The sequence below is a fragment of the Dysidea avara genome, chromosome 3 (genome assembly GCF_963678975.1).
Source record: "Dysidea avara chromosome 3, odDysAvar1.4, whole genome shotgun sequence".
Classification (NCBI taxonomy): domain Eukaryota; kingdom Metazoa; phylum Porifera; class Demospongiae; order Dictyoceratida; family Dysideidae; genus Dysidea; species Dysidea avara.
The window spans coordinates 48016443-48036243 of record NC_089274.1 but is presented as its reverse complement, the minus strand read 5'-3'; the positions used below and the strand labels follow the sequence as shown (position 1 = coordinate 48036243).

Below are 19801 nucleotides of genomic sequence, written 5' to 3'. Positions count from 1 at the left end.
ACTTTTTTTACAGCTATAAGCTGTTTTTGGATGGGATTTCAATACTTTTTGTTAGAATAAGCAATGCACTGTTGATAACAGTAGGTGAGTTTCCATGGTTTTGACATAAACCCCAGATTACAGTGACAGAATATTAAAATATAACTGTAATTTTAGTGGCCAGGGCCACCCACATGGGGGGGGGGGGGGGGGGGGTAACTGGGGTATTTCCCCCCTGCCCCAGCCCGAAAGGGGCCCCTTGAATACCTGTTTAAAGAAAGATTGATATACTCTAATAGAGCAGTCAGGATCTAGACTCTTCCTTGCCCCTGGGCCCCTCTTTAACGCTTTTCCCTGGGCTCTCTAATTTCTCTGGACGGCCCTGTTAGTGGCATGCAACTGCAGTCAACTACCACCCATTTTGACTAGTAAACCCTTAATAACACTTTGCCTTTCATCTTGTACTGCATTAAAACGATCAAGATACTCTATTAGAGCAGTCACAAAACAGCTGTAACGCAGCAATCAATATTTAGCATAGTTACAACTTCTGCTTAGCATCAGATTGGTTTAAATTACTAGCTACTTACAGACTTTACAATATAAAAATATGGCACTTGTAGAAATGTGACTGTTCTATTAGAGTATCTCGATCTACTTCAAGCATTGACTAATTCAAGTGAAGAAGCTACGCCCCTGCCAAGAGATCTTGTGAAATGAAATGAGAATAGTAAAGAAAAGGCAAGTATGTACAGAGACAATTGAAGGGCGCGTAATTATGTCCTGTTGTAAATAAATGCCTTTAAAATTTATATTACTACTAAATAAGCGCACAAGAATAGGCTTGTGAAGCTGTTGTCTCCAAGGTTGTTTCATTACTTGTCTTTTCGTGTTGAAGGGATTTAGTCACAATTGGTGAGTTTAACTATACATGTATTTGTGTTGTAAAACTTAATTGTAAAAAGGTGATTAGCACATATCATGATAAACATGTATTTGTCACAGTAGAGTCTCTCACAATTATTACGAGACATTGAACCAGGGTAAAAAATTTACTGCTATATTTAGAGGTTGTAGCATTTGTATATCTTAGTATCTTAATAAATAATCCTCCATGATCACTAATCACTAATAGTACAGTGAAAACTGGTCATTATTCAGGCCGTAGGGACAAAAAAATTCTGACCTAGCTTTTTAAAGAGGTGGCTGCATTTTGCAGCCTTAAAAAAGGTAAGAAGCGTGCTGTTCTAACTGGCTATAGAGATGGATTTAGTGTGTGACAGCGTATGAGACAGTGAGTGCTGGCAGCAAGGGGGCAGCCAATCTGTTAGAGCACCAAAGGCACTGCTTAAGACTTAGGCAGTTGGCTGTCAGCCCAAAGTGTAAAAGTTTCACTATTGGTCCTTATAAGCTCCTGATGAAGAAAGTGATGAAGTCATTATCCATAGGATATATTTTTCAGAGTATCCATTTCAGTTCTACAATACAGTAGCCAAGCATAAGATGAACATAGCACAGCATTCCGGTGGTTTAGTGGTGACCACAACACTGCCTGAGGTAAACTGTGGTGAGATTTGAGACTACCAGAAGCCCCGGAATGCCTTCAACACATGAAATACCAAATATCTAATGCCTGGCTTTCATCCACAGTGGACCTGTCTTGGTGGCCACTTGTACAGAAGGAAAACAGCTGCGACACAGTCTTTCGAGCGAACAGTTAGTTTCCACACCTCTTAATTATCAATTTGAAAAATCTTGAGCAAAATTGTGTGTGCGAGCAAGTGTGATGTTGTGCATTGGCAGTGCCGTGTATATGGTTGCTGCCTAGCATTGACACATCACGAGTATTGAAGTCACAATGTGTTACTGCATCATCCATCTAAATACAATCTCTGAATGTGTCATTTAGTGTAGAGAGCAATCTTCCACAAGAAGTGACCTGCAGGTTTCAGTGTATATTGTTAACCATTAATATTGTTCACCATTGTAATTGTGAACTGTATGTACAGTGAAACCTCACTTAGTGGCCACCTCTTTAATAAGACCACCTCATTATATTGGCCACCTCTAGTAGATCCCAAATATAGCTAAGCAGTACTTTATGACCCCATTAATAAGGCCACCTTGTTATTCAGGCCAAATTTTTTGGTTCTACAGCTGGCCATATTAATGAGGCTTCATTGTACTTATGATGTGAATTTTTATTTTTCGTAACTTTTCTTCAGGTTTACTGATGGGCACTATGAAGCATTGTTGACTGGTCCGTACATAATTTGGTGACTTGAATTGCTAAAACAGTACGTAGCATGTCTTGTATGTACATGTAATGTGTTGTAATGTGTCCACACATCCACACATCTTAGAAATAAATATAATTGTATTCTCTATACTCAGTTCCATTGTGCCACTGGGTCATAAGTTGGTTGAGTATGGATCATCCAGGACATTTGAGTCACATTTTGTCCTGGCCAAGTGGATCTCATCCACTGACGGAATATACAGGATCACATCTCGTGTATAAATTACGGTGGAACTTGTTTATTGCCACCTTCACTCAATAAACAGGTAACAGTGTATAAATTCTCAATTGGAATTGGCTTTTCAAGAGAGGTTGTCTTTCTATACTGGTGGCCATTAAGACAGGTTGTACTGATAGAGTGTACATACTAGAGATGCAACAATATCCTCCACTTAGTGTCGTTTGATAGTGATGCAATGGAGACTATTTAAATACTATACTATTATATTGCAACTCTAGCACGTATTTATAACAGGAATGTTTGTTAACTGTTTAGACATACTGGAGCAACACCCACTCATCTGGATTCTACAAATGGAGTCATATCAACTTGTCATCATACTTACTTGTTACTCCCATTGTGTTTGGATGAATATACATGCCGTCATATGAGACTTGCTACCATGGCGGGCCACTGGAAAACATTTTCATAGTAGTTATATTACAGTCATTATTGTACAATTCTTACATTATTGTTGTGAAAAGTGTTTGGTAATATTGATATGACTCCATTTGTAGAATCCAGATGAGTGTGTGTTGCTCCAGTATGTCTAAACAGTTAACAAACATTCCTGTTATAAATACGTGCTAGAGTTGCAATATAATAGTATAGTATTTAAATGCAACAATACATAGTCTCCATTGCATCACTATCAAACGACACTAAATAGGTATTCATGTGTCCTCTGTATGTTGTAATTACATGTGTAATTTTTGTGTGGGGGTGCTGTAAAATGCAATAATGCATGGTGACAATTGGCTAGCTACATGTGCTAATTACTCGCAGCTTGTGTCAACAACTGGTAACCACAGTTGTACTCTGTGTCATTCTTTAAGCCGCGCCCTTAGAGGACAAATTACGTCACGGTGGGGGCGACTGAATTCAAATTTAAAAACGAACAATGGTATGAAGCACCGTAGATTATATCTGTGGACTATAATCCATGGCAGCACACTTCTTTGGCTATATGCACTGATTAACTACATAGAGCGCCAGTTCATCAATACCCAGTGACCGCAGTTGTGCTTTGCGTCATTCTTTAAATTCCGAGTAAAATTCTTAGAGAGCAAATTACTTGGGGGCGACTAATTTCAAACTAGCCATTCCCGAAAACATGTTTCAATCTGAACGAAACTTTTAGAACAGTTTAAAGATACATTGCCCTACATGCCAAGCGAGTATTGTGGAAAACAACAATCTGGGATTTGTATTTGGCCTCTAGGTCGACTGAGGATGACTGAAACTTCGTTTGGTGCTGAAATTAAGACTGTAGGGTAATCATGTATGGTGAAATCAATGATGTGAATCTTGAGGCGATTGAGTGAATACTGAAGCGATAGCAGGGCAATCAATGTTTGGAATGCACAAAGGAACGCAAGGCATACACATGCGGTTGCGTCTAACCGCATGCAATAAAAAAAAAAAAAATGAAACTTCCCCTTTGATGTCGGCAATCTCGATCACGAAACAATCAGCATGGATTTGCTTCACTGCTTGTGTGGTAGTTACTAGTGACATGATGAGTTCAACTCTAGAGTTTCAGAGGGATAGCGTAAGTGGCGGGTGAGTTACAGGAAGGCTGAATTTGACAACGTTCGTTCCTGTAAAATCCTCACGTAGTGGTCGCGTCATTTATTGTCTGTGGCGTGCGTTTCTGCTTTACTGGCCGCGCGACTCACTACCGTGAGTCTTGATATAAAAATAATAGAAACATGAAAATGGTCATTGTAGAACCAAATTTTGAAATGTCAACATGACAAACGATGCTCAATATATATGGTGATTGTGCATCTAAGTTGTCACTGCTAGAAAATGTAGAATTGCCATGTGCCATGATCATCAAGGATCAAGACCTCAATCAAGACACATGGTAGTGTGTCGTGCAGCCCAAGAATCCAGCGCGCCACACCATGAGTATATTGACAGGAAGAAAGAAAACACGATTTTCACACATATGTAGCTTTGTGATTCCTTATCCGATTGGAACCAAATTTGCTACAGAAGTGCCGGCCAGGATGGGAAATCTACATACAAAATTTGAAAAAAATTGTTCCAGACATTTCCAAGATACGAGTGGCCAAAATTTTGTTCTAATTTGTTTTAAAATTTTTAGCATAAATGACCAATAACATAATAAAGACAACAACAATAATAGATATACTTTTAAAGAACGCTGAAAAAGGGACAACTAAGTGTCCCTAGGACCACTCATTAGGCCCATTTCTGGGGAAGCATCTAATGATCTGCAGCATATGGAGTGGCTTCCCCATGGTCACTGATCGCAATAGAGAAAAAGATAGGGTGCAGCGAAGCCATGCTAACATGCTGCTGTAAGATAAGGTACTTCGTTTTGAGAGGAGCTAAGCAAGCCGGCGATAAAATGTGATTGCTTTCTTTCTCATGCCCCTAGTTGTTGCGAAAACCAATGGAGTTAAAGAAGCTAACGTGGCGTCTATAGACAGATGGTATTGATGTATTGCAGTAGCTCTGTGCGTTTGGGTGAAAAACCGTTACATCAAAAGGCACTTTGCCACTGCCCTCAAAAACCACAAGTGTTTTAATTTCTTCGGTTTTTTTCTTCTACTTTTCGCACACTTGCAAAATCTGCATGCCATAAAGCACCAATGTGTGTTCCAATCGGGCTGAACTTTGGCACACTTAAAGGGCTTATTAAAGCGGATCTTATTACCAAATTTGGTAGGAATCCGATGAACATTCACGGAGACATGATTGATTATTCGCGGAGACATGACTGATCATTCATTGAGACATGACATAATTATTCTGATTAGCAGTTTGGAACCTGAATAGCTAGCTAATTATGTGATGTGTATATGTTTCAGTACCTTTTCTGCTTGTCCGTTTATCGTAAAATTATTCATGTAAAATAAGGTCGAACTTCTGTCACGCCCACAGGGTAAACTCCTTGGAGGAATGAGCTGAAATTTGCTATTAACATGGAGTGCCTTTTTGTGGTTTGAAAGAAGTAGAGATAAAGATCATGGAGATATAACACAGAACCCAACATGTGTCACAATTACGCGATCGAATTTTATGAATTAAAAAAATTATTAGTGTTTACGCCTACCAGGCAAACCACCTAGAGCAATGAGTTGAAAATAGATATGTAGCTGGAATAATCATCATACAAAGTTCTTGCAGTAGTACAGACGAATCGGAATACAAACCACTTAGTTATGATTCGAAAGCGAACTGTGTGCAGCAAAAGCAAGATTGAGATACTCTAGAACAGTCAACCTAATAGAGCATTCAGCTGCCGAGATACTTTAATAGAACAGTCACCATGCAGCTACAAATAAATTGCTCTAGCGATTCAGTCACCCTGTATAAAGTTGATTTGATTTTTGATTTTTATTAATTTGTGAAAATTTGCAGGGGAGAGTAAAAGGTTAAAGAGTCTATAAGAACACCCCCAAACAAATAATAATGACACTCAACACAAACTACAAAAATATTTACGTAACGCAAAAAACAAAAACAAACAAGAAGTTAGATACATGCAAAATGATTAAGTACAGCAGAATGAAAGCCTTACGTGAATTTACATTACATACAAAAGCTAGTACTTTATTCCACAAGAAAACTATATATACAAAAAAAGAGTAATGATATGCATTAATCACCGATGATTTAGTCATAAGTGTCCTAGACTAAGATCTTGTGTTGTTATAATTAAATTTGAAGTGATTATCAAAAGTAATCGAAGTTCGGTGATGCATCAAGTCATACAAAAATAACAATGATACGGTGATGAGCTGTGTGTAAATGGAAGGCCAAGTAAGTTCAGAAAGGCAGGATCCTGATGATGGTGACCATGTAAACGTAGAAGGGTTAAAGTGACTGTCACAAATCCAGCGAGCAGCTCGATTCTGCAAGTTGTTTGAGGTCCTTACTGTAATGAGGCATGCAACCAAACTGGACAGCCATATTGGATTAGCGGAAGAACAAGAGCACAATATGAGTGGCTTTTAGCAGTTCGTGAACAGCAATATAGCAAATGACGTAGCAGGTTCAAAATTTTAGTAGCCTAACTGCAAACAGACTTAGGGTGATCTGTCCATGTCAAATGTTGATTGATGTAAACTCCCAAATATTTCACCACACTACCCCACCAAAGGGATTGACCATCACAGAGATATGTGAAAGTAGGAGGATAATGCTTGTTTGAGATACAAAGAGCTTCACACTTTGGAAGTTGCAAATGCATTAACCACCTTTGGCACCATTTAAGGAAAGCGTATAGATTTTCTTGCAGATATAAACAGTCAGCATTTGAAATAATCTGATGGTACAATGTGAGATCATCAGCAAAAAGCTTGAACTTACATTTAACAAACTGTGCCAAGTCATTAAGATACAAAATGAATAGCAGGGGACCAAGAATAGTTCCTTGAGGCACCCCAGAAACCACAGGTAGCCAAGAAGAAAATGAACCATTCAAAATCACACACTGTCTACGAGTAGTCAAAAAACATCTGAACCAGTTCAATAAGGCTCCACCTACCCCATACAGCTGTAATTTCAGTAGGAGTCTCTCATGGGGTACAGAATCGAAAGCTTTGGTGAAATCCAAAAACAGACAATGAACACTATGAAGTGAGTTTAAAATCTTAGCCCATGCAATCATCAACAGCAGTTAACAAAAGAGAGGTAGTAGATCTACGTTGATGAAACCCAAATTGATTGTCACACAAGATATTGTTCTGTTCAAGCATATGATATAATCTGGAATGAAAAATCCTCTCTAGAACTTTAGCTAATAAACAAGTTAAGCTAGTGGGGTGATAATTAGAAGCACACTGCTTGTCACACATTAGCACTCGCCCAATCCAAAGGTAAAACAGCATCCTGTAACGATTTATTAAAAAGTTCAGCCACAAACATGGGTAAACATGGGTAAACACAGGTAAACATGGGTAAACACGGGTAAACACGGGTAAACATAGGTAAACACAGGTAAACACGGGTAAACACATCTGAACACGGGTAAACATGGGTAAATACAGGTAAACACGGGTGAACATGGGTAAACACATGTAAACTTGGATAAACACGGGTAAACAGTGGTAAACACAGGTGAACACGGGTAAACACAGGTGAACATGGGTAAACACATGTAAACATGGATAAATACAGGTAAACACGGGTAAACATAAATAAACATGGGTAAACACATGGTAAACAGGGGTAAACACAGGTAAACATGGGTAAATATGGATAAACACGAGTAAATATGGGTAAACATGGGTAAACACGGGTAAACATGAGTAAACATGGGTAAAAATTCAGAAACATGAACAATTCATATTTTAACTCCACACAAGGCAAAATTAGGCTTCAATTTGGTTGTATACAATCACTGGACTGGACTAGTGGACTGGACTGGTGGACTGGACTACTGGACTCAGTTTTTTTTTGTTTTTTTTCATTTTGGCACATATTTGGACAACTGGTTGTAGCTATTGCTACATTGAATGTAAAATATGCAGGTGAACCCGTCTACTTGGCACTGTCTGTTATCTTAGGATTGTGTGCAATTCTCTCTCTTGGCATAATCTCTATTGTACGACTACCATTTGTCTTATCATGAAGTACAAACCATACTGTACATGTGTATGTAGTGTTGTAGTAACCATGTATCCTACAAGTTATAGTCATGGAGTCAGCTAAATTAAGTGGTGACAGTTAATTGTCTTGTTATTCTATAGCTGATACAAAGGTTCTATATAGTTTTTGCACAACAGCAATAACAAGCGAAATCACATGCACAAGATTTCAACCAATCAAATTGATTCATTTTGAACTTTAAATTATATTACCGCATGTGACTTCTGTTTTAGATTTGTTGACGTGTAATAACTATTATAACCTCTGTACATAGCTGAAACTGGGCAATGTTGACAAGTCTGGCATGATCACACCTTTCTTTTGTTTGTGTGTGGGTTTCTTTGTGTGTGGGGGAGTGGTCTAACTACATGAGACTAACATACTTACAACCAGTTTCCCAAATATTTGTTTAAAAAGGGAAAACACCTGAGTCCAGTAGTCCAGTCCACCAGTCCAGTCCACTAGTCCAGTCCAGTGATTGTATACAACCCTTCAATTTTCCCTGATATGGTTTTGAGTAGCTCATGTTCCAGCAACTGTCACAGATTCCCCATAGGAGTTGAGTTTAAACTTTTTCATATAATATTATGTTAGTAGAGATCTTTACAAACACATTGGTGGAAACCTTAAGGAATTTATTCCCAGATTTTAACACAATATTCCCTGACTAACTTGTGAGGCTGATTTCTGGTCAATATTTTTTTGTGAAGAGGAGCAAACCTCCATGATCCCAAATAAACAACCTTATTGTATGGTATTAACATTCATAAATACTTATAATGGATGGTGCTCTGTAAAACTGAACTGTGCATTTCAATTTATGTAGCTGAGTTGGGATATTTGTTTCTCAGTACTTTTTATTGGTGTCCCTACTCTATTTTAAATTATTTCCTTTCACTTATTTTAATTGATTACACCCTTTAATTTTATGTATTAATAGAGGGAGTAAAACTGCTTAAAGTAGGGTGAAAGACTGTTGTTATTATCTCCCCACTGTTAAGTTTACAATTCATGAGACAATATTTCCCTGTGTGCGCACTCACACATTTAAAGCTATTGCAAATTTTAAAAAGCAAAACCAACTAAAAGAACAAGAGTCAGACAATTGTAGTACTACAGCACTTGAGTATGGTAAACCCTTCTAAAACCTATAACACTTGAAGTTATTACCCACAGATCTCTAAATAAATGGCACTGTGTCAGGCGGATCTAGGATTTATAAAAGGGGAGGGGGGCTAACTCAAGGTACTAGTCTCTTGGGTGAAAGCACACCTTCCAGAATGCGAAGCATGCTGGCATCCCCCCCAAGAAAGTTTTGAAAGATAGATGTTAAAATACTGCAATTTGGAGAGATTTCTACATAAAATGCATATTTCTGCCTGTGGATATTTTATATACTGCCTTTATATATATGGCTCTCTGCAGCATTTGCTAATGGAAAGGTTTGGGTAGGTTCAGACAACCAAGTACATGATGCACCCTCTCACAGTTGCTTGCATGACAGAATAATAATGTTGAAACTGGAAAATTGTGAAATTTGAATGATACGAGATTGTATCTGAGAGCATTTTCAATGGAATTGTGTACCTGAATTAAGTGTACTGGTACTGGTAATAACTACACAAGTAGATGAACAAACCTTTTAAACAGACCAATGCACTTCATTGTATGTATAGGTGCAGGCAGATTTGGAAAAATTCCAAAAAATATGCTTACACTGAATGTTTTATTAGAGGTTAAGTGACTGTTCTATCAGAGTATCTCGATCTTGTACACCTCCAATGCTGATCCGGGTCCTTGTATAACCTTTAGCATAAATCCACTGATAATGTCTTGGAAAGATGTTTATAAGGTGGGTTTATGAGTACTATTAGTGATCATATAATTATTCTAAGACAAAATTTCATTGTAAATCTTAGCATACTGATCAAGCAAAGCCTAAGTAAAAGTGGGGGGGCTTCAGCCCCCAAAGCTCCTCCCCCCCAGATCCGTTCCTGCTGTGTATATGTTGGTGATATGATTAAACAAAACTGTAAAGACAGTTTAGTGCCAGTTTACTATGGTTTAAGCAATTTCATGTTCCTTATGTAGTGTACCTAGTTTGAACTGGGTGGTGCTATTAATATTATGTGCAAAAACCACATGTGGTATTCACACAGCTCCAGGTTCTGCATTGATCATTGGAATTGTTGTCCTGGCTGTCCTACTACTGACAGTGATTCTCATAGTGATAGTAGTGGCTGTTGTGTATTGTAAGAGGAAATCTCGTGAAGTGACAAGTAGAACCATGACTCCTTTAGCAGCCATGGTTAAAGATCCAGTAAAACATAACCCACTATTTGGTGTATCAGATAAAGATTCATTACTTATGCACGATGATCTCAATTATGAAGTTGTAATTGATCATAATCCAGCTTATGGGTCAGCCCCAGAGATAAAGAAGAAAAAGAAAGAATTTGATGATGATCATGATTATGTTGTGAGTACAGAGGAGATGATTAAAACAGACACTAATCCATCATATGTACCAATATCAGTGGGGGATAATGTATTGGATGATAATCCTTCTTATCAAGGGATGTTGTAAACTTAACACACTTGCTAACACTCTTTCTATTTATTTACATACTGTTAGTCAGAACTGAGCAGTAAGACAACCATAATGTTCTAAAAATTCCACTTACTTTTTAAAGATGATACAATTACTTATAGTTATTCTTCACTTTGGTGAATGTTGATACTTAGCACAGTTTACTACTACTTTGTGTTACACAGATTTATCAAATAAAAATGCACTAGGTATTAACAAACATGCATACATCATGTTTGCATGGTATATATAGCTAGTATACTTAGACATGTGGTAGGCTTATAGTGTAGTGTCAAATAAAACCATCAGCATGCAAATTTATACTTGGTTACAGATAGGGTTAATTGCAATTGGCAATGTATCATGAAGCATCTTGTAATCTCAAAATAAAGTTGAACCCATTCAAACTCTACACCAGTATCAATATTAATAAAGTATTTGAATGCACAAAATTTCATGCATATCAATGTATTGCATCTTACAGAGCTATTCTTTTAGCCATCCAGTCAAAAGTAGCGATCCATCATTATAGGGATATGACATGTTACCGTGCAAAATGTGAGCTTTCTATGGCCACCCTTAAGATTGTCAGTCTGTATGTGTCTTTGTCCACATCACTCAGTGAACTGTGGCTGTCAGTTTTTATGATGCTGATAGGCATACTGGCTAATTTTAGTTCATCACAGGCTATATAGGATGTACAAGTGAACTCTCTAGTGAATGTTTTTGTGAATGAACTCCATACAGGTGATTTGTTTGTAGCTGAACTCTTCACAAGGTGATTTGTTTGTAGTTGATCTCTCTACATGATGGTTTGTTTTTGTAGATTGATTCTCCATATATGGGGCAATTTGTTTGTAGGTGAACTCTTTACAAGGTGATTTGTTGGTAGCTGAACTGAGTGAACTCTCCACAAGGTGGTTTGTACCTCTACTGGTTACTTGTTCATAGTTGAACTCTCTACAGGTGATTTGTTTGTAGCTACGGTATAGTCACGGGCAATCATTAAAAAATTTGAATGCCTATCGATACTTTTTGAGAAGCCCATAAAACCAGTCTAGCAGTGTGAAGTTTTAAATGAAGGTGAAGCCCTTCATATTTAATGTTTTTATGTAGCTACAGTGTAGTTTGAGGCAGGTGGAACACTACAATTTGTTGTAGTAACACAAGTAAGCCAGCCCGTACATCGCTCAGCTCCAGCTGTCACTACCATGTTTTTCCGCCGCCAAATACAGCAAAAGCTGTAGGCTCTATTGGCTTTTCTGGGGCATAGTGATACTGTATATTAAATTTGTTAGGTCCTGTGGAAGCGTTTTTGGCATGTTTCTCCCCAGTGACTCGGATACAAGCCTTCAAAGAGTTTGTTTCACCCGAAAAAACTACTAAAAGTTCAATAAAACGTCTACTACCAGTAACTTAAAAAATCGCTTCCACAGGATCTAGATATTTTAGTTGTTTAGCCACTTGTGTTGAAATTATAAGGATTCAGTAATCTGTTAGTCTGGTTTTTGGCGGCGCGTTTTTATAAAACATCGCTCTATTGTAGACCACACACCCAAGAACAGTCGTTGTTCTGTAGTAAAAACAAACAAGCACAATTAGTTGTATTGCTAACACAACACAGTTGTTGAAATTATTTATCCCTGCTTGGTTTAAAGCAGGTTTTGTAATTTGTTCCGCCCACGCATTTTAAACTATTCCGTAACCTTAAGGGTGATTTGTTTGTAGCTGAACTGGTAACTTGTTTGTAGCTGAACTCTCTATTGGGTGACCTGTTTGTAGCTGAACTCTCTACAGGTGACTTGTTTGTAGCTGAATTCTCTACCGGGTGACTAGCTTGTAGCTGAACTCTCTATGTGGTGACTTGTTTGAAGCTGAATTTTCTACTGGGTGACCTGTTCGCAGCTGAGCTCTCTACATGTTAGCTGAACTCTGTATTGGATGACTTGTTTGTAATTGAACTCTGACTCTATAGATAACATTTTTGTAGCTGAACTCTCTAGAGGAGGACTCGTTTGTAGCTGAACTCCATACAGGTGACTTATTGGTAGCTGAACTCTCTACAGCGTACTTTCTGTAGTCGAACTCTCTTACTACTGTATTACTTGTTTGTAACTGAACTCTCTGTAGGTAACTTATTTCTAGCTGGTTTCTCTATAATACAAGATACATGTGCTGAACTCTCTACAGGGTTGCTTATTTGTAATTGAATTTCCACAGGGTGATTGGTTTGTAATTGTAGCTAAATTTTCTACAGTATGACATTTTGTGGCCGAATTCTCTACTGGATGACTTGTTTGTAGCTGAACTCTCTACAGGTAAGTTGTTTGTAGCAGAACTCTCTACTGGGTGACTTGCTTGTCTAACCAGATAATTGTTATGTAACTGAACTCTTGTGGATTTAATGAACTCCTGACAGTGTGACTTGTTTGTAGCTAAACTCTCCATTTAGATAGCATCTAGTTATCTACACTGTGTACAGTTACTGGTAGCTATGAAGTCCTACGATTTTTCTTCAACAACAAAAACAGCATCAAACTATCAACATATTCCAAATTAAATAAGAAATCATAATTTTGAGGTAAAGTGCTGGAAGGAATTTTACACTTGTGTAGGAAGCATGATTCCTACATGTGTAGAGCTTTATTGAGAATCAGTTTTTGCAGAATTTTGTAGGAAATATTTCCACACTGTTTAATTTTGTAAGAAAGATTCCTACACATGGCACAAACTGTAAGACATCTTCTTGCAGTGTAGGAATAATTCCTTCAAGTGTAGGAATAATTCCCACAAGTGTAGAATCATTCCCACAAGTGTAGGAATTGTTCTTACAAATGTAAGAATAATTTCTACACTTGCAGGAATTATTCCTACACAATATGTCATGTGTAGGAATTTTTCTTACAAAATTCAACATTATGGGAATATTTCCTACAAAATTTCTTAATGTTGCCCTACACATGTAGGAACCATGCTTCTTACACAAGGGTAAAATTAGGTACATCACAGAAAATTTGCTGTGGTTTGAGGAAAAACTTGCCACATCTTAAAGTTTTGGCTTCTTATTTAGTTTGGAACATGTTTATTGTTATTGTAATAATAGAACACGATGAAATAGCTTTGTAAGTAAGCCGAACTGCATATGGACTGAATGCTTTACTTGCTACACGATCGCCCACTTGCTACACATAGTTGGATCTCGCATTATAACTCTGCGGCTTTTACTCCAATTCTTCTATACTACTCCAGGCTTCTTGGGCCGCACGACACACTACCATGTATCTTGATCACTGTCTTTGGTATAGCTACCTATATGTTGTATATCACTGATAAAACTGATGTGCTATGGTAGCACCTAAAAATGCTATGGTATAACACCTAAAAGTGCTAAGTTTTGACTATACAGCACTGAATTTTGTTTTTTAAAGGAAATACTGCTTTGTATATTAAACAATACTGCTTTTTAGCAGTGCCCTGACAAGCATACAGTTATTACATACACATATACTTATATGCATACATAAAATAACTTAGCTATATAAAGATTTAAAATCTGCCAGTTTCCTTGCTACACACAGTGTAGGAGTTCCAAATTTGTATGCCTTGAAAATAAAACCTGCAGCTGTTATCTGCTAAAGTAGTTTTAACCCTTGGTACAAATAGCTAAACAATGAATGTTACAAGTAAAATGAGAAGTGATGTCAACTGCATAGTGAAAAGTGTCATGTGTATGACAGTGAGATCTTATGTAAAATTCTGTAATTTTGCATGCATGATAATGTTGTTGCTCAGTCAGAGTAATATACTCATAGAACTACTGACATTGGAACTGGAAAATTCGAGTGCATGCAGTCTCTCAAGTTGCTTGAAGTGTATGCATGGTAGATGAAGGTCTTCACACTACATCATGATAATCAAATTAATATTGGCCACACGATATAGCCTACTAAGAAGGTCATTAGGTATGGGATGTAAATGATAAAAGTGGATAAAAGTCTCTGCGGTATGTTTATACCATGTTAAATTCTTGTTAATATAATAATATATAAAATAGTCCAAGGACACAAGAAATAGTGGCTTGCCATCAACAGTAACACTCAGTCATGATTTTGAAACTTTTGACGTGAGCCAACTAACATTACATACATGATACTAAGGCTCAAGAGGTTTTCACAAAGCCATGATTAAAATCTTCCTGTAGGTTATGTTCGAGGTTATGCATGCAATGGCGGATCCAGGATAGGGGATTTGGGCCAAATCCCCCCCCCCCCCCCCCCCCCTTTATGGAATAGCCATAGTTAATTCTTTTGAATATTAAAAATACTAAACTTTGTCAAGACCAAAATTAGTTTATAACTCATGAAAATACGCATGTTTTACCAGCATTAATTACAAAATCACCTAAAATGAGTCAAACTAACTGTGAAATTGCCACCCAGCAGTTTCGTGCTTATAGCACCAAATTATTGTGTTGCTGCTTTTGAAGAGATTCATACAGGTGTAGTCTTTTAAACAATTTTTTTAAGACTGCGCAAAGGCCAAAATGGCAAAAATCAACAGTGATACTACTATTTATTTATTTATTATTAGGCTGTTGATACTGATTTAGCCAGTCATTGCAATTAAAAAAAAACTTGGAAAAAATCGTGACACAAAAAGGTTTAAGAAACGAAGAAAAATAGTGCGACCTTGAGTGCGACGTGACCTAGACTCGAACCCACACATCCAGGTTTGGAGTACCAACACTCTACCACTGGTGCTTGCTGGATACTCCTCTTGTTTTTGTACTATTTAAATGTTACAAATATAAAATACTATATAGTCTAACGGCTCTAACCCATACCAGTGAAGAAGAGCCAAAGCTGCACCTGACCCTAACCCTAACGCTAACCTGACGTTTGCCTGTTAAACGTAATGATCACTTTCACTGTCTGTATGAAGGTAAGTTTTTGGGTGAGTTCGAAGCGAGCTTCGCCGGGACGCTCGCTTCGCTCGCTCCAACCCTAGCTCCTTCATACAACTAGTGTGTTTGATATTAGAGTTATAGGTGACACTTCCCAACAAACGACCGGCTAAATAAATATTTGCACGGTGACCGGCTACATATCCACTTCGTTATTATTAACACTTTATTAAAGACTGAGGTGATGCCGTGATGGTTTACTGCTGCAAAAACGCAGCAACCAACAAGAGGATCTCTGGCTTTCCCCAACCCCTTACAACTTAACCTGTTTGTGCCCCTCCCCTTGCCAGCGCCTGGATCCACCCCTGTTATGTTCCACACAAGATAGACTCAATGATCAACATTGCTAACAGTGCATGCATTTCCATATCATCAGCATGCAAATTTAACAGTGTATCATCATAGTGAAGGGATAGCTATACCCCAGCATCTCCTGCCATATTTGTGTAGCTAGTTATAGTTTTTAAATCGAGAAAACTTTAATTAATAATAATAATTTATAAGTATACGGAATGGTTTACAGATGCATATACGGACAGAGCAACGCCCTAATTTTCCATTGTTTATCCACCTGGCATAGCGTCCATGCCATATTAAGGCTATGCTAGTCATGTATAGTATTCATAATACCTGAGGCGTACAGTGTTGCGATATGGTACGCCTTACAGAACGCTACTGCACCCTGAGCCGATCAGTCATAGTCGGATTATCAACTAACCGCGGCAGTTGTTCTGGTACGTTAAGTATAATATTAGATGATGGCATTATACCCGAGGCTTTACCACATGTAAACGAACGCACAGTAAAATGGGGGCGGAACATGAAACTAGCTAGACTGCATAGCCGAGTCAGTTTTAGATCAATCCGAAGGCCAGTCTCTAAGATCAATACAGCCTAGCTTGTTAGACGAATTCACTTTTTGGAACTTAATTCCGTAATCTTTGGGCGGGTCTTGCTCGCTTTTTGCCTTTTATCAGTAGCCGCTGTGATCCTAGTCTTAGTCTCGTGCCCAGACCGCTTTTTTTCCTTTTTGTGTGGGGGCGGCGAAAAAAAAGGGTCTGGTGGATCTCCAATACATTTTTTGTGCAGCCGGATCTACAACTTTTGGGGATCGTTGATTAGTGGTGATTAGTGGTGATGAATAGCAAAGGCTTCTTAACGAAGCAACAATAGGAAACACGGCGCGCGTACCCAAGGATGCAGCCTTGCCAAGCAAACGCGCGCCGTATTTCCTATTGTTGCTTCGTTAACAAGCCTTTGCTATTCATCACCACTAATCAACGATCCCAAAAGTTGTAGATCCGGCTGCACAAAAAATGTATTGGAGATCCACCAGACCCTTTTTTTTCGCCGCCCCCACACAAAAAGAAAAAAAAGCGGTCTGGGCACTAGTCTCGCGTGGCCAGACCGCTTTTTTCCGTATATTGGGTGGGAAAAAAAAAGCGGTCTGCCCACGCGAGACTATTGTGACCCTTCCCCCACTGCAGTAGGTCTTATCCTTTTCTGCAGGCATATAGCTATCCCTTTTAAGCTAACAGTTTCAGTTAAACATTAATAGAGATGTGTGGGTGGAAGGGAGTGCCATTAGGGATGGTTACTAAAAGTAGCCACTAGCTAACAGCATGATCAGTGTTTGACTCAGGTGTGCTAAAGAGTAAAGCACGTTATCTGATGGGTTTGAGTGGTCAGTCTAGTTGCAAACACAATATGGGTGTGACAACCTTATAATAAGCATTTCAGTAACTGAGATTTTCAATTAAAAAATTCTCCGTATATTAAGAGTCCTTCAATAGAACCTTGGTACAAAATAACAACGTGTGTTTAACTTGGGATTGCTCTGTCATCTGAGCTCCTGTGGGGATGAAAAGCAACATGGTGTTTGGAAATCGTATTTTTATTGTGTGCATTACTATGTAGTTTTGTGTCATTTTGCAATCCTTTATTTGAGCCTTGTAATGTAGCTATGAAGAATACTTTGAAACTTTAAAAATCATGCTGTCATATGGAAGGTATTTAGGTGCTTTAAAGTGTGCAGTTACTTAGCAATTTTCAGCTATGCAACAATTTCTGATGGTTGTGTCACCAACTCAAAAGTATAAACCACTTCAAAGTTAGCATAGCAATGCCATAATTGAAACCACAACTCTACCTTAGGTATTGTTGCATTATTGTGACACCTCCACTTTAGTTGTTTACCTCTGTAAGTTGCTAACTTTTAATCTTTTTGCTTACTTGAGAAAGTTACTTGTCTATGGGCATACACCATTGTATTGACAAGTCAAAACCAGAATTTTGGTGACAGATTTCCAACTTTGTTGCTGTCTTAGGGGTATGGGGGCATACTCCCTAAGAAAATTTGAGATTGAGTCATAATTTTCACCAAAATCTTTAAAGCTGATATTTTAAACATGGATTAGGCTGCTTATGCTTGCTTCTTCTGATATATTATCAGGGAGCTAGGAGGCGGAGTATGAAACATACAACAGACTTGTAGATACAATCCTGGGGGTCTGGGGGTATGCCCCCAGGAAAACGTTCAGATCCTAAGCACTCTGAGATATACTATTTTATCTGTGTTGGTCTATGAAGTAACTTTTAAATGTGGCTGTTTTATTATGGTAGTTGACCGCTCTATTAGAGTATTTCTATCTGAACCTTTGATACCTTTGCAAATCATTGTAAAATTGCCTAAATATACTTGACCAGTTTCTGTAAACCTCACCTAGATTTGCTCCTAGAAGTGTACATTAGGTGAAACTTATTTGCTCACCACAAAGCATACAACGATCACTGAGATCCTGAACTTACTGAACTGAAAACTCAAATAGATTGTTTAAAATGTAATATAATAATCTAATCCAAAACAGCCAAGCTGTAAAAAAAAAGAGTGCGGCCCTCAAAAAGGCTATGGTGAAAAAAGATGTGAAATCCAAGGTGGTGGCCAAGAAATGGCTGTGATGGTAGGCTAATGGTAAAATTTTTAATAACGACAATTCAGGTGAATTTTGGTGCCACTTAGTCTTGGCACAAAATTCACCTGAATTGTCGTTATTAAAATTTTTACCATTAACCTACCATCACAGCCATTTCTTGGTCACCACCTTGGATTTCACATCTTTTTTCACCATAGCCTTTTTATGGGCTACACTCTTTTTACAGCTTGGCTGTTTTGGATTAGATTCAGGGGCGGATCTAGGAGTTGGCAAGGGGAGGGGCACAAACAGGGTAAGTTGTAGGTGGTTGGGGAGAGCCAGATTCTCTTGTTAGTTGCTGCATTTTTGAAGCAGCAAATGATCACCTCTTAGTTGTGTCTCACTGTTCATTTTTGCTATTTTGGCCTTTTCAGGTGGTTGCGAAGTCTTAAAACTGCTTTAAAGACTCTGAATGTCTTAAACAACAGCATCACGACAATTATTTCTAGAGGCGCTTAATACACACGAAGGTGCTGGGTGACTATTTTACAGCTAGTTTGACTTTGCTTTGCTTTGGTTTCAGGTGAATTTGTAATAAATCCTAGTAAAATGTGTATATTTTCATGAGTTGATAAACTGATCTTGGCCTGACAAAGTTTAGCAGCTATTTTAATCAGAAGCATGGCTGGCTCCTCCACAAGGTGGGGAGGGGCATTTGCCCCAAATTCCCCATCCTGGATCCGCCATTGAGATTTCACTCCTTTTTGCATTTTTAACCTATCTTTTTTTCTTTACCACAGGAAGAAGAAAAGGTGAAGCAGATGTTAAATACTTTAAATATTTCTGATTTTATCAGTAAACGTATAAATTATATATATAATTATATATATGTATATTTTATACTAAAGATATTAAATGTTTCAAGTGTAAAGTGAAGCACTATAAAATAATTACTTAAAATTTACTGTCTAAAGATGGAACATCTGTTACATACTGTAGATATAATCTTCTGTACCAGACTCATTTGGTGGTGCCTGAATTTTAGAACAATGGTAGTACAAAATCTAACTGCTAATACAACATCAATATCATGTCCTGTACAAAAACTCCAATAGTAGCTTGTGGTATATTTTTGATATACTACAGCAAACTAGCCAATAGTATCAGTATATCACTTGTACATCTGATATACGCATCCGATTGGCTAAAG

The 19801-nt window shown here is 37.9% G+C and overlaps 1 protein-coding gene and 1 long non-coding RNA gene across 4 annotated transcripts in view; both read left to right on the top strand.

The window, feature by feature from the left end:
* Positions 1 to 815: 815 nt before the first annotated feature.
* On the top strand, positions 816 to 3343 carry LOC136248613 (uncharacterized). The gene is made up of 4 exons (XR_010697779.1): positions 816 to 894; positions 2205 to 2276; positions 2775 to 2989; positions 3169 to 3343. It is a non-coding gene; the product is annotated as an uncharacterized lncRNA (long non-coding RNA).
* A 12911-nt stretch (positions 3344 to 16254) lies between these two features.
* Positions 16255 to 19801, top strand: part of LOC136251368 (uncharacterized) — a 54223-nt gene continuing 50676 nt past the window's right edge. For all 3 annotated transcript variants that reach the window (XM_066043805.1, XM_066043806.1, XM_066043804.1), the window contains exon 1: positions 16255 to 16413. In XM_066043805.1, the coding sequence (XP_065899877.1) occupies positions 16332 to 16413 (82 nt within the window). In that variant the 5' untranslated portion in view covers positions 16255 to 16331. The remainder of the gene's footprint in view (positions 16414 to 19801) is intronic.